Below are 13850 nucleotides of genomic sequence, written 5' to 3' on the forward strand. Positions count from 1 at the left end.
AGGAAGGGCAATATGATCCTTGTAGGATTCAGGGGCCCACACACAAGGTCCTAGAAAGATCTGGCAGTGAAATTCAAGATGGCCAGTTGGAGAGTGAAAGGGGAGGGATGGGGGGGCAGGGGTTGCTTCATTTAGGAACCCCGGATGTTTTTCAGTCTTGATATGTGCCATCTTTTTACGTATGGCATCGACCCGATGGGGCTTTTCTTTGAAGCAGGTTAGTGGATTCGTAATCAAGATTAGGGATCCAGAGCTGAGTTTTCTCCTTCTGTGTAGGTCCCCTTAGTAGACCTAAGACAGACTTTTGTCCCCTTTTTTTTACTGTGACAGTGTGTAACTTTTGACAGCACTGATTTCATAAAACTAACACATTTTCTGTAGTAAGCAGCATATACATATCTGTGTGTGTGTGTTTTTTTAATTTATTTTTAATTATCATTATGAACACGTCAAACCATATAGTCATATTAGCTCTGGTGGGAAAGCAAATCAAGTCCTGTGTGCATATTTTTCATGCTGCTACATGCCTATCTTTACTTGAAGTTGGTTTGAAAAATGAAGATCCCTGGGGCTAAAGAGAAGGGCTTTTTCAAGGCTTTTTTTGTTGAGTGTTACACTCATGCAGGCACAGTCAAAAAACCTGATTAAATAAAGCCTCATACACAGATTTTGAGACATTTGAGATGAGTCTCTTCTATGCAAAGTTAACAAACTCTGATTTAAAGGTGTCAGTGAAGAGTTTACAGTGTTTCTTACAAATTTTTTGTTTCTACAGGGACCTGAGCATGAACAACATCACTGAGCTTCCAGCATATGTATTCAAGAACTTCCCCTACCTGGAAGAACTGTGAGTACATGCCCCCCCTTCTCTTGTTAATGATGTATTATGTTGACATGAGGGCTGGGCTTTATGATATGCACCTGGGTATTTGAGTTTGTACTGCAAAACACACAGTATAGGTCCACAACATGCCCATCTTCTCCGCTGAAGAAGATAAGCGCAGCATTACGTGAGGTTACGAATCACGCACCATTCATGAGTTGAACAAGGGCAGTTATAAAAGGTGCAGTAAAGCTCAATTAAAAAGGTGAGGTGAGATGACATGTATTGAAGCTACAGTCATGTGACATCCTGTGTGGATTTTTGCTTTTAAGGGATTATCAGGGTGGCAACAGCACATCTATGCTCCAGGGCTTTGTTGAGTGGCGTACATCTAATCTCAGTGGGTGTTTGTTATTTCTTCACTCTTTAAATACTCCGCTGTCTGGCTCGGTGCTGCAGGGAGTCAGAGATAAAATCTGTCTACCTGATATCAGGTAACATGCAGCCCTGAGAAAACAAAATGACCAGTGAGTGAACACACTCCAGTGGTTCCAGCTCCGCTTGGCCTTTTGCGTGCATGTTTTTTCAGCGCTTGTGCATCTTTCAGCCTGCCGAGTCTTCACCCTCTTCTTTTCCTTACACCACTCCAATCTGCTTTGTCAAAAAAGGCAATTTACTTTTCATCGCATTGTGTGGAGGAATGCAATGCAGGAAGGACAAGGGCAAAACAATGGTTTCCATGACAACAAGGCTAAAAAACACCCCACGCAGTCTTGGCTCTTCTTCTTTCTTGTCTTCGATCATCATAATGGATGGGGTGTGTGTTTTTGAAGGCATTTTGATTGACATATAGCCCATATTTCATATGTGTGTTTGTTCAACATTTTATTCTAGGCAATAAATCTGCAGGTTTGTCTCACTGAACTTCAGTGGGTGCCTTTTTCGCTGTAGGGGCTGCAGCAGTGTCAGTGAACCAGAGTATGGGCCCTAAGGGCAAAGACAGGGAGAGGAAGAGTTGACAAAGAAAGAGATGAGGGAGAGAAAAGAGAGCGGGCCATCCTCACACAGGAGCGGAGGCAAGGGGGGAATATTCCCTCCATCGTAGTCACGCAATCTCCTCCGCTCTCTTTCTTCCTTGCCAAAGGCACCACAGAGCTCAGCAGACGTGATGACAGGTATTCTGTCGTCTTGGCTGTTTGTTTTTATTCTTGAAAATAACCTGTGACAGATAAGCTCTCTATATATCCATAGGGAATTGTGGTAATGACATCTGGTCAGTCTTCTGTTGTCAATGTGTTGCATTATGTTGACAGAAACACTTATTTATTGTTAGATTAACCGATTTTGTTGATTTTGTAAATTTATTTTTTTTTGTAGTTACTTAACTTTCATTATATTGCAACTGTGTAGTTTCCGGTCTATTTTTCATTTTTCTATTTTGTAAAAGCTCATGCATGGTATTGCATGAAATGTGCACAATAAATAAATATTGTTTTTCTTGCTCCTTTTAATCTGTAATGTGGCTGAATGATATGCTATGAAATCCATATCAGGATAATTTATTCTTTAATCTCATAACAATAATGTACTAATAACTATATTGAAATATGGCGTCCTTTTTTAGTGTTTGATATGTTTGTCCTGTTTAATTATAGTATGATCAGTTAAAGAGGAACTATACACCAGTGTTTTTTAAATTTGTTTTCACGCTGTTCACATTAACACATAGATGTCTGCTCAAAATTAGCTTGTAGGTGCTTGGATTTGAAAGTTCAGCTCAGCCGACTCCTGCAGTTCCTCTCCATGCGTGACGCAATAGACAAGACTCTGAGGCATATTTCATATGTTGCCGATCCAAGCTACAGAAGTGTCAGTGGGAAAAAAATTTATCCAACTTTTATTTAGGGAATCAGAAGCACCTGAAAAAGCGTCTCCCACTTCATAACACTTATAATTGCATGATTATTGAAAATTGCGTTATGAACATTTTCATTGCCAACATGAACATAGAGATTGAAGGCACAGGCTTATCATACCTATACCAACTGTGGTACAAAAAGTTGTGTAAAGGTACATGTGGCAGCATGTCGTGGGGGAGGGGTGCATGTTTAGGTTTTGGCACAGTAGTTTCACAAATATTAAATAAAACTGTATTGTTACAGCAAAATTTGAGACCCAAATTTTTTTTCTCTGTAAACTTAACAAATAATTTTTGTAGCCCTTTACTTCTGTCAGAGTGCACTGCATTTGCAACTGACAAAGGTAGACCTGTGGGAGTGGTGTTGCACAAGGAAAGGATTTAGCCTTTCCACAACGAGATTTAGCACATTCTTCCGTCCTCGTTGAAGCCTGGGGGGACATGTACTGAATTTGCTGAAAGATGCAAGAGGAGGAGAAGCTCTTTATGTTGTGAAACCTGAAGGACATCTGAATGATTTGTCAAACCCCGTTTGCATGTGGTGGCTAGCGGCTTGTGATGGTGGTGATGGTTCTGGGTTGTGTGAGTTCTCAAGGAGTAAAGTTATATTGAATTAGCCCCACGGGTCACTATCTGTTTCACTTTAACAAGAATGACTAAACAGCTACAGACAGGATTGGTGTCATTTTGAATTGGTAGGTGTTACAATCTAATCTCAAAACACTGTCAGAAGACATCCTCTTAACAAATTGTGTCTCAGTAGAAACACAAATGTTCACATTGATTTGTGGATATGGTGGTATGGAGAATTATGGAATTCAGCTTTGGAAGTTATTCAGTGGGTTTGTCTCAAAGCCAAGTCAGCCTACATTGACAGCCTTTTTATAAAGCTGGTGAGTGTCCATATCTTAACATCCAACCTTGGTCTACCATAACAAATCAAGTCTGTTTACATTGCAGTTTGTTGCATTTTGCTTTTATTAATACACCAACTTTTCACTTCAGCCAAGTCTGTTTCTGTGCACAAATTGAAATTGTTCATAAAAACAGGTGTGTGGAAACCCACTTGTAATAGCAAAACACGTAACACAACTCCTGCAGGATAAATGTGGCTAGTTAGGGCTCCTGTAGCCGATACCAGTCAATCAGAATATGCCTCTATCAGGTTCAGTCCCGATCTGGATGCTGCACTCAACATCTACAGTCCGGAGACATTTTGTTTGCTAGTCAGTGTTATAGTGGCTTATGTTATTGTTAAACTTAATTGGCAAAAAAATCTCTTAACAGATTAACTGATGGGTTATTCACACTCAATAAACAGTGACTTGTTTGTCTTTATCAGCACACTGTGTCTGTTAGACTTCTACCAATCTGTGTTTGAGATGCAAATCATGGGTCAGATTTGTTTTTAGCAAGGTCATGGTTATTGGAATTTACACAACTTGTGTATTTCCATTGTTACGGAAAGTAGATTTGTGGAACATTATGCAAACGTTTTGATGCAAACTATGAAAGGGAAAACTTCAACTTTAGCTGGGGAACCAAGTATTTTTGTTGGAGAACTAAATTAGGCCCACGGGCCGCTATTTGCCTACCACTGGTATGCAATTGTGCTTATGGAACAGGTAATTAACTAACTATTTCAGCCCTATCTGTCTCATCAGTGACTCACAGCTATTCATACCTGAACTCAACATGGTACAAAAATGCATTACAGTGGACTAGCTCTCTTAAATCAGTGACATTTAAAAAAAATACAAACAAAATACCAGTTTGGAGACCGCGTGAGGGGTATGTGGTCTGCTAACACGGTCAGCCTTGATTCTCAGGCTCGCCCTCAGCAGCTCTTGTTGCAAGGAATTCAGCCTGGAGTGACTCACATTGCAGTGTTAAATCTGTTTCTAATCTCTCCGGCTAGATAGTATACTTGGTCTATGTGTCCCAGTCAACCTGTCCCATGCTTATTTACACCCCTATTTCCTCTACACTTCCTGTTCGCAACAGGAAAGGGAGGTGTCCCCTCAGCCTCAAGTAATTCATGAAGGGACTGAGCAGCTGCCCAGTGATAAATGTTACAAAGCTACATTGCTTGTGTCGGCCTCTGAGGGGTGAATTAGTTCTCTCTAAATGGAGCACTGAGTGGTGACGTTTGGGAGGCTCAGAAAGGGATCTGTGGAGGGGATATCCAGGAACAGTCTAATCTCTTGTGGGTGACAGGCAAAGTGACAACAGACCATGGCATAGACACATGTCTTTGACACCTCAGGCCCCATGTTCAGCTTCAGAGTTGGAACCTAATCTGCTGAGGCACTGGATGCAAAGACGTTTTAAACACCATGTATGCACTGCTTTATTTGGAAATAAAATATACTGATATTGTTAGCGTGTTCTCTTTTGAAGACAAATTCTTCCCCTGTAGCTTTTAAACATTTGAGAAACTACCAGTAAATAAGTTTGACTCTTTCTTTCACCACAGACGACTTGCGGGTAATGACCTGTCATTCATCCACCCTGAGGCCCTGTCTGGACTGCATCAGCTCAAAGTCTTGTAAGCATATATACCCTCCTTGCCACCACCATCAACTCACTCACCCACTCACTCACTCACTCTCACTCAATTTCAATTCAAATTAGCTTTATTGGCATGAATGTGTAATAACAACATTGCCAAAGCATCATACATACAACATAAGAACAATGAACCCCATACATTTCAACAAGTAATTAAAGCGTAAAGTAATCAAAAACGTATGTGTGTTTGTGTTTGTTTCACTCTCTCGCTCACTCACTCACTCACTCACTCACTCACTCTCTTATGGCTGTGACCGTGAGAAGTTTTCCACACACTGTGGAGAGAGTAAATATTGCAGTTTGTGGTAACATTGTGGCGTTGTCAGTTATTGCCACCCTAAATATAGTCATTAAACTTACATCCACATAGTGTAGATGAAATGCACTTTTCCATCCCTGCCCCAACAGCATCTGTGGCTGTGAAAAACCCCAAAAGAGCATTGCATACAAGCCCTGTGTAAAATTTAGTTCTGCATAATTTACATCGGGCAGCACACCCTAGTGTGCTTGCACAGACTCGAACACATTGAGCGACACACAAAGCACTGCCCTGTTGATTCTGTACTGGGCCAAAAGTTCAAAGTCCAGTCACAGCAGTGATGTGGAAATTAGACAAATTTGAAGATATGCCACTATTATCATTCTAATGCGCTTTATGTGTCTCTTTTTCAGTGTGATTTAATAAAATAATGAATTTTTAATGTTTTTTTATATTAATTCTGATAAATGAATTGCTATATTAAACAAGTAATAAAAAAAAACTTTAGAATAATCAATAAATTAGTTGTTAGATTAAGATTTTAGAAATAATCGTTATGTGCAGACCTAAAATAAAAAATTTAACTTGTTGACATAATGATGTCATACAGTTACATACTGCAACAGAAAGAATGGCTGAAAGCGTATCCAACAAATTGAAAGAAATGCATTACAAAATTGTGCATGACATCTACCCCACTGTGTTTCTATTTATTTACTTATGATTTATTTTCAGTATCCCTATGTTGTCTATATTTTCCCATATATGTAGCATTTGACATCTGTCATAATGCTGTGGTGTATGCTTTATGAAGGAAAGGGGAAGTTAAACCTCATGTTACGATGCCTTAATCTGTTATTATCTTGTGAATTAAATAAAGTTTTGGAGAGAAAAAAGTATGGCTGAAAGTGAAAGTAACCTTGTTACCTGCTCCACGGTGGAGCAGTTGGTTCCCAACAGGATTGATTTGGTAGTTCATATGTACAACAAACCACGATAATATGTAAGAAGACTGTAATAACCAGGGTTTCTCCTGGCTCAATATGAGGCGGAGGTGGTACCATCCTGATCACATGCACACCTTTGCATGTGTACCGTCTTCAACTGGCTCAAGCAAACACTTTCTTACATGCAAACTATTATCGTAAAATAATGTGAAAGCATATTTTATTAAAATATGAACAGTACCATGACTTTGTAGTCTCTGTACAGCACGATGTTCAGATAAACATGTAGAGGCGCACAAAGCAGCATTCACAAATGCTGACTGCCATTTGCACCGGCATTTTTAAACACCTGCTGGCGATATAAAACTATATTAAAACAACAACCGCATTTTCTTTAGTGATTGTTTTTATTGTATGGCAAATCCACAAAGTGCAATTATTGGTAGAAATAACACTATTGTCTAGCAATAATTGCACTTTGTGGATTTGCCAAGACACCCGTCAAATTTTGACAGAGGTGACCGCCTGGTAATTTGCTATTCAGGAAAAACCCTGACAACAGTAGCAAACTTATTTCACCACCTAAAGCTGAAGCACTCAGTTGAGTACGAGGAGAGCTCAACTGCTATTCTAAACAAAAAATATTATTTTAGGGCCATATCACCCACCCCTAATAACCAGCGTGGATCCACATTAACAACAACAACAGTACAGTGTAGACCATCAGAAAGCTCACTAACATATTTAGCATTAAATGTATATATGGATACATATTGTTTTTGTTTATGATGCAAGAAAAGGTGTTCTGAGTTGTGTTGAAATCTTCATTTTGCCATTTTAACTTTAGGATGCTCCAGAATAACCAGCTGAAGACTGTACCCAGTGCAGCCCTGAAGAACCTTCAGTCTCTACAGTCTCTGTAAGTCATCACACACACACACACACACACATGCAGGGTATTGTCTGCTTAAAGAGGTTTGAATTTCAAGAGGGCTTTTCTGTCCTGCATAAAGTATCCAGAAAACACTCAATGCTATTGCAGTAGAGAATGTAATTATTATTTGTCAATGTCACTGTACTGGTCATACATTCTGTTGGATTAATGTAATGATGTGTTTTATGATGTAAGAACATTTTGTGAGTGTGTGTATCATCATGTTGTGAATGAATACAATTTTAACAATTCAATAAGGAAAAATAATAAATCTAATGAATGTCAATGAATTTTATGTATCATGCAAATATGCATACAGAAATATTAAACATGTATGTGCAATTATTTATGGGGACAATTCACAACACATGCATTGCAACAGTAGGATATTGAAATACTGTTATACTATTTAATAGGTTATTACTTGACTACAATTTCTTACCACGGATCTACTGCAGGACAGCCTCCATATGCTGACTGAACACACAGTAGGAAGTGGGTCTGACGTAGGCTACTCTCATGTTTGGGCAATGCTCTTCCTTGTTTACGAAGCTTAACCAGACATAGTTTAAACATTTTTTCCAATGGAATACCGAACCCATAGAGCCTCAAAGTATTTAACAAACGTGCTTCTTGCATTTGCCAATGTAGATCTGCCACTTTTGTGAGTTTGTTGAAGTGATGAGCTCTTGTTAGCATGCTGTGCGTCTTTGAGTGTGTGTGGAGGAGGCGCTGAGCCCTGCCCTCGATGGAACACCAACGCAGAGAGCAGAGAGAGAGGACAGAAGCAGTGTGCCCGTAAATTACACCAAAACATAGCATCGTTTTTTTCTGTTAATTGTGAACAAAATACTTATAATGTAAGGGAAAACTCAGATTTTTATAAATTGCTTCCACATTTTGATTCCACAATTTTCTGCGTTTTACAGTAGATTTCATGTTAATTATCAAATTCCACGACTGCGTCTGTGTTTTCCATATCGCAGAAATCATAGTGCCCAAGATAAATGTAGTTTCAATTGGTTGTAAACTGCCAAACATGGCCTAACAGGAGAAGAACTACAGCCTTGGCTTTGGACTGAAAAATGTCTCTTTTGAATTGCTGATGGAACATGTAAATGATCAAAAGGTGGTGGTGCTGCTGCAAAAAGCAGTCATTCATGTCTCTATATAAGAATCACTCTACTATGACAGCCTCAAGCTATAATGTCACACCAGCCGTGTTAGCGAGGTATATGAATAGCCCGTTTTCTCTATAAGTTGCAGTTAATGAGAAAGCTATTTTGTCCCGAATTCCTGGACAAGAAGATGCACTAAAGTCATCAGTGCTGTTGTCAGAGAAAGTACTGCAGTGTGTTTACAGACTACTATCCAAAGTGAAATTCATAGTGTTTGTGCCTAACTAACAGCCACATTGTAGACAGTTACTCACAAAGATAAAGATAAAAAGCAACAGCGATATGAGTACTATCTACTAATTTATGTAAAGATCTAAACGTTTGGTGCTAAAGATTTGCCTAACAAATTTATGCAAAAATGGATCCATAAGCAACAATGAACTTTAATTTGAGGTCACTTGGGACTGATTTCTCAGTGTAAATGACAGACGAGATGCACTAAAAGTTTATGTAGAATTGAGATCAGTGCTTTGGCTTGGACTATCCTAATTCTTTCTGGTAGTTGTTAAAATTCTTGTGTTGAGGATGAGAGTGTTGTACTTGTTATGTCGGTAGGTTGGTCCACCATTTTCCTGTTCTGTTAGATGGTTTGGAGATGATATTTTGCACAGACATTCATGGACCCAAGTAGATGAATCCCACTGACTTTGTTGATCTCTGAATTTTCCTCTAGTGCCATCATCCATGTTAATATTTGTGGTTCATAGTGAGATGTTTCGACAACTATTGAATGGCTTGCCATTTCAATTTGTCCAATATTGACAGATATTTTGATTGCAGTAGGATTTGTGATTAGTAGATTTTTGCATTTTGTGTTTTCACTGAAACTAGTATTAATTTTATGATGATGTGACATGGATTAGAATTGCATATTCCGCCTTTAACTCCTGCTGCAGTGCTGGTTGTGCAGCAATAGCCCTATACAAATGTAGGTCAGTCTTATTAAGCAGATCTGCAGCTAATGTTTCTCATTTTATGTTCAATTTTTGGGTTTTCCAGGAGCTTGAGTGTTTCCTTGCGTTTCCTGCTTCACTCGCACTTAGTCTTGGCGGTGTTTTTGTACGACTTCTGAATGTCAATGTCATTGAAACCATAATATGCACATGGATCTATCTGTGTGACCTCCCTCCACCCCTGTGCCTTTGAGCTTGACAGGAACTAATAGAGGAATGGATCCAGCTGGAGAAATGTGCCAAAAGTTCAGCTTTCAGCTAATATCACCTCTCTATATCCCTCCCCTTGTCCTTTGCTTCCCATCTTCTTTTTTTCTGCCTCTCTTCTTTCTCTTTAACAGATGTCTTTTCTCTGTGAGGGTTTTAAGGTCTGTAGCTAAAGTAATATACTCTAGCAGAGCCAGGACGTGGTTTGTTTAAAGCCTTAGAGAGCTAAATGTCAATCAGGGCTGTTTTTCTTCCAACCCAGACACTTGAGGAATTTTGAGGGAGGGCGAGACACTCGGTGAGGGTGGATAGCAGGAGAAAACAGTGTGGTGATGGTGAAAAGAACACATGAGCATTCATAATACTGTGTAAATATATTTTTTTACTTTTAAACGCCAAACTATTGGGTTCTGATCATAATTTAATTGGTTTGCAGGGTAACTGCTCTCTACTACAATATAGTCAATGGTGAACAAACATGGGTTTGGATTAGATATATATATATATATATATATATATATATATATATATATATAGTTTAATATCCAGAATATCCACAACATGAAACAAGCATTGCTCTAATATGTTACCTGCATTTTGTGAAGTCACCAATTAGGAACAATTAATTGAAATTTTACTGAAATCTCAGTCCCGAAATTTTCAAATGGCAGGAGACGCAATATTTGTAAAAGTTAATATCTGTTTCAAATATAATTTTAAATGAGATTGTCATGCACCATAGATGTCCTGACAGACACATCATTCACTTAAGAAAACATCTTTGTTAGGTATAGATCACCGCAAAAATCACACACTATAAACACTGTGATACAGGCATCGGATTGTTTTTTATGTAATAATCTATGTTTTTTGTATCTGTCCCTATTCAAAGAAACAATAAATAAATAATCATTTTAATGTTTCTCAGTGAGAATAATGATGTAAAAATGATAATTTCCTTTATTATCTCAAATCATATCGCAATTGTAATATCAGTCCAAAATAATGGCAATTGGATACTTTTTCCAAATCGTTAAGTCCTAGTCACCAGTTAGAAAATGTTAACATATTTAATTTACCATGGCAGCCAAATAAACATTCATGTCACGATGTGTTTCGGTCACTTGAACAATTAAGTTGGCCTAAGTGGAGTATTTCGGGTATGTCAGCATTTCTGAGAAGTGAGGGTAAAAGTTGAGAGTAGGACAGCTGCAGTGGTCTTTTTTCAAACTTGAAAGTCTCAAGATGTTTGTAATGACCAAGAATCAGATGAGTCCAGAAGAGTTTGTAGTACATGAGAGGAGCACCTCTGCTTTGAGAGGAACCGTGTTAGGTGTAAACACCACTATTTTCAGTGGTATATAATGGGTAATAGGGAATTAGCAAGAATTTTCCAGTGAATGCACATCAAACTTAGGTGCTGGTCATTGCATAAACAAACTTATAAGCAGTACTTTTCCCAGTAACTAAGTAGTGTAACTAATTACTTTTCTAAAACATTACTGTTATTACAGTTACTAAGACAAGTAACGCTGCGTTACTCGTTACTGAACGCACCATCCTTGGTGTGAATCCACGACTTTGCGGCAGCACAGCGTCACCGGACTTTGTTGTTCATGTCCGCTGATAGCCAAACACTAAAGGAAGAAAGGAGAACGAGGGAGAGAGAGGAAGTAGCTGCTGGAGTTTCTTTCTGTAGGTTTCACAATGCTGTGCTTCAATAAATCGGATGTAGAAATGTTCGCGGTTGAAAGCATTTTGCTGGTTTACACTAGATGACAATGTTCTTTGCATCTTAGACTGTAACACAATAATGGCAGTAGCTACTTACAGCTGTGGAAAGAACGTCCCTGATGCTTGGACTTCTCGGGAGAGAGTTAATGTAAAGTTTTGTAACTACTGAAGACTGCTCTTATAAATAAGCTAGATGTGCAGAAATACAGCTGTTTAAAAGTTGGGATTTACTTGCTTTATTTTTTTATTTCAGCCGCTGGCGTTAAGAAACGTTAGGCCTAGGCTAAATCCATCCATCCATCGTCAACCGCTTATCCTGTGTACAGGGTTGCGGGGCCTAGGCTAAATGCTATGTAAAAACCACAGTCCTTGCTGCTGTTGAATATGATATTAGTTAAAAAGTCAGGAGTGACTGCTTTGTTTGTGGGTGAAGGGGGTAGTATTTAGAAGACAGTGATAGTAACTGCAATGAGCCCAAAAACTGACATAAATACAAAGGAGTCTGTAACATTTCTAGATATGCTGGTTGGTTTACTAAACTGCATAACGTGTTATGTGCATTGGACGAATGGACACACGACGCACACAGCAACAGAACAATGTGTAGCGTTTTTACAAGAGCAGCTAACACTGAGAGCTTCAGTTTACACGCCGTTAGCAAGTCAGAGAGACAAACCAAAGCTAAAAATTAACTCACCCTGGGTTAACTGTAAGGTCATTTTCTTCAATCAAGTTTCCCTCAGCGCTCTCATAAAAACTAAAATACGACCGGACTTCAGAGTGACTGAAAATCTCTGCAGCGCTGTCTTCTGGCGTGTTGTCATTGACCCAAACAAACCCACGTTGCATTCTGCGCATGCGTGCCTGCTTCTGGGAGACGCTGGACAGTGTTTGCTATGAGTTTATAATAGCGCGATTAACCGTACCCGGTTACCGTGGTAATTAAAATGTGTACGGTAATAATAACTGTCGGGAATTTTACCATGGTTTACTGTTAAACCGGTAATCGTTTCATCCCTATTAATATGTAAAGTAATTATATTGCTTTTTAAAGGAGTAATAAGTAACTTGTAATATATTACAATTTCTGAGTAACTTTCCCAACACTGCTTATAAGACCCTTCAATGCCTTAAAGAAGACCAGATTCCGTTTTTTATTAAAGAGATTTTGTAGAGACCAAAAGTCAAACCCATCATAAGCTAAATAGACTACAATTTTGTGGTTCTGGCTATTTGCTACTTTGCTCGGCCCAAGTTCACCATGACCTAGAAAAGTGACAATAAAAGTAATAGAAGGTCGAATTAAGGTCAGTTTGATGTCAGTAAAATAATGAAGGCATTGTCAAATGTCAGCTTCAATATTATATTCAATTATTGAACCTATGCTTTTTCCTTGTTTCACTATTCTGCAGTCGCCTGGATGCAAACCATATTACCACAGTTCCAGACGACAGTTTTGAAGGCCTTCAGCATCTGCGCCACCTCTGGTTGGATGATAACAACCTGACAGAAGTCCCCATTGGTTCTCTGAGATACCAGGCAAATCTTCAGGCTCTTACGTTGGCACTCAACCGCATCTTCTACATACCTGACAACGCCTTTGCAAACCTCACCAGTCTAGTTGTGCTGTAAGTTATGTTAAGCTGCTGTTCTAATTGTGGTTTAGAATGAAAATCGGCATAGTAGTGTTGGAGTACCAAGGTTTAAAGTATATCTGTTTAACTAATGTTTCTGGTCAGTCGGGCCTTTGTGGTGGATAAAAAAGACCATAGGCAATAAACCATCCATTGTGTTCAGCTGTATACACTGACTTCATGTACAGTTTGTTATTGAAATAATTTGATAGTCAACATAAACCATAGTCAAATAAAGTTTGAAAAAATACCCAGAAGGACAACATTTTTAAATGAATAAATACCCATGTCATGAAACCATCAGTCAATGGAATAACTGAAAAAGTATTTTTGACAACTACATACTAAGGCATTTCATCAATCAAAGTTTTTGGTGAGACGTCTTTTCAAAGCTACAGCTACTGAGTCCTTAAAGTGAACTTCCCCAGAAAAGCCAGGAGAACTTTGCATGTAGTCTCCATATATCTATATGCTAAATTACTCAGTAGGAACAATATGGACTTTTGTGTCTTTATTATACAGACAAAAGAACACTCAAGAACAATATGTCATTAAAAATGTCATTCAGAAGTTTTGCAAATCCAAAATGTTGAGCTAGTCTAGTGAGATGTCGTTTTTGAAAACCTGGTCAAGCCAGCTGCCGTATGGATTTTGATGTGGGTCTATTCATACAGAACATTCTCACCCTGACT

The 13850-nt window shown here is 38.7% G+C and overlaps 1 protein-coding gene across 1 annotated transcript in view; it reads left to right on the forward strand.

The window, feature by feature from the left end:
- lgr4 (leucine-rich repeat containing G protein-coupled receptor 4) overlaps positions 1-13850 on the forward strand; it is a 40430-nt gene that overhangs the window by 12605 nt on the left and 13975 nt on the right. The window contains exons 2-5 of the mRNA XM_038700598.1: positions 776-847; positions 5218-5289; positions 7366-7437; positions 12937-13152. Of these exons, the coding sequence (XP_038556526.1) occupies positions 776-847; positions 5218-5289; positions 7366-7437; positions 12937-13152 (432 nt within the window). The remainder of the gene's footprint in view (positions 1-775; positions 848-5217; positions 5290-7365; positions 7438-12936; positions 13153-13850) is intronic.

This window comes from Micropterus salmoides, unplaced genomic scaffold, assembly GCF_014851395.1.
Source record: "Micropterus salmoides isolate LMB-PRFRI ecotype aquatic unplaced genomic scaffold, ASM1485139v1 Ms_hic_scaffold_6, whole genome shotgun sequence".
Classification (NCBI taxonomy): Eukaryota; Metazoa; Chordata; class Actinopteri; order Centrarchiformes; family Centrarchidae; genus Micropterus; species Micropterus salmoides.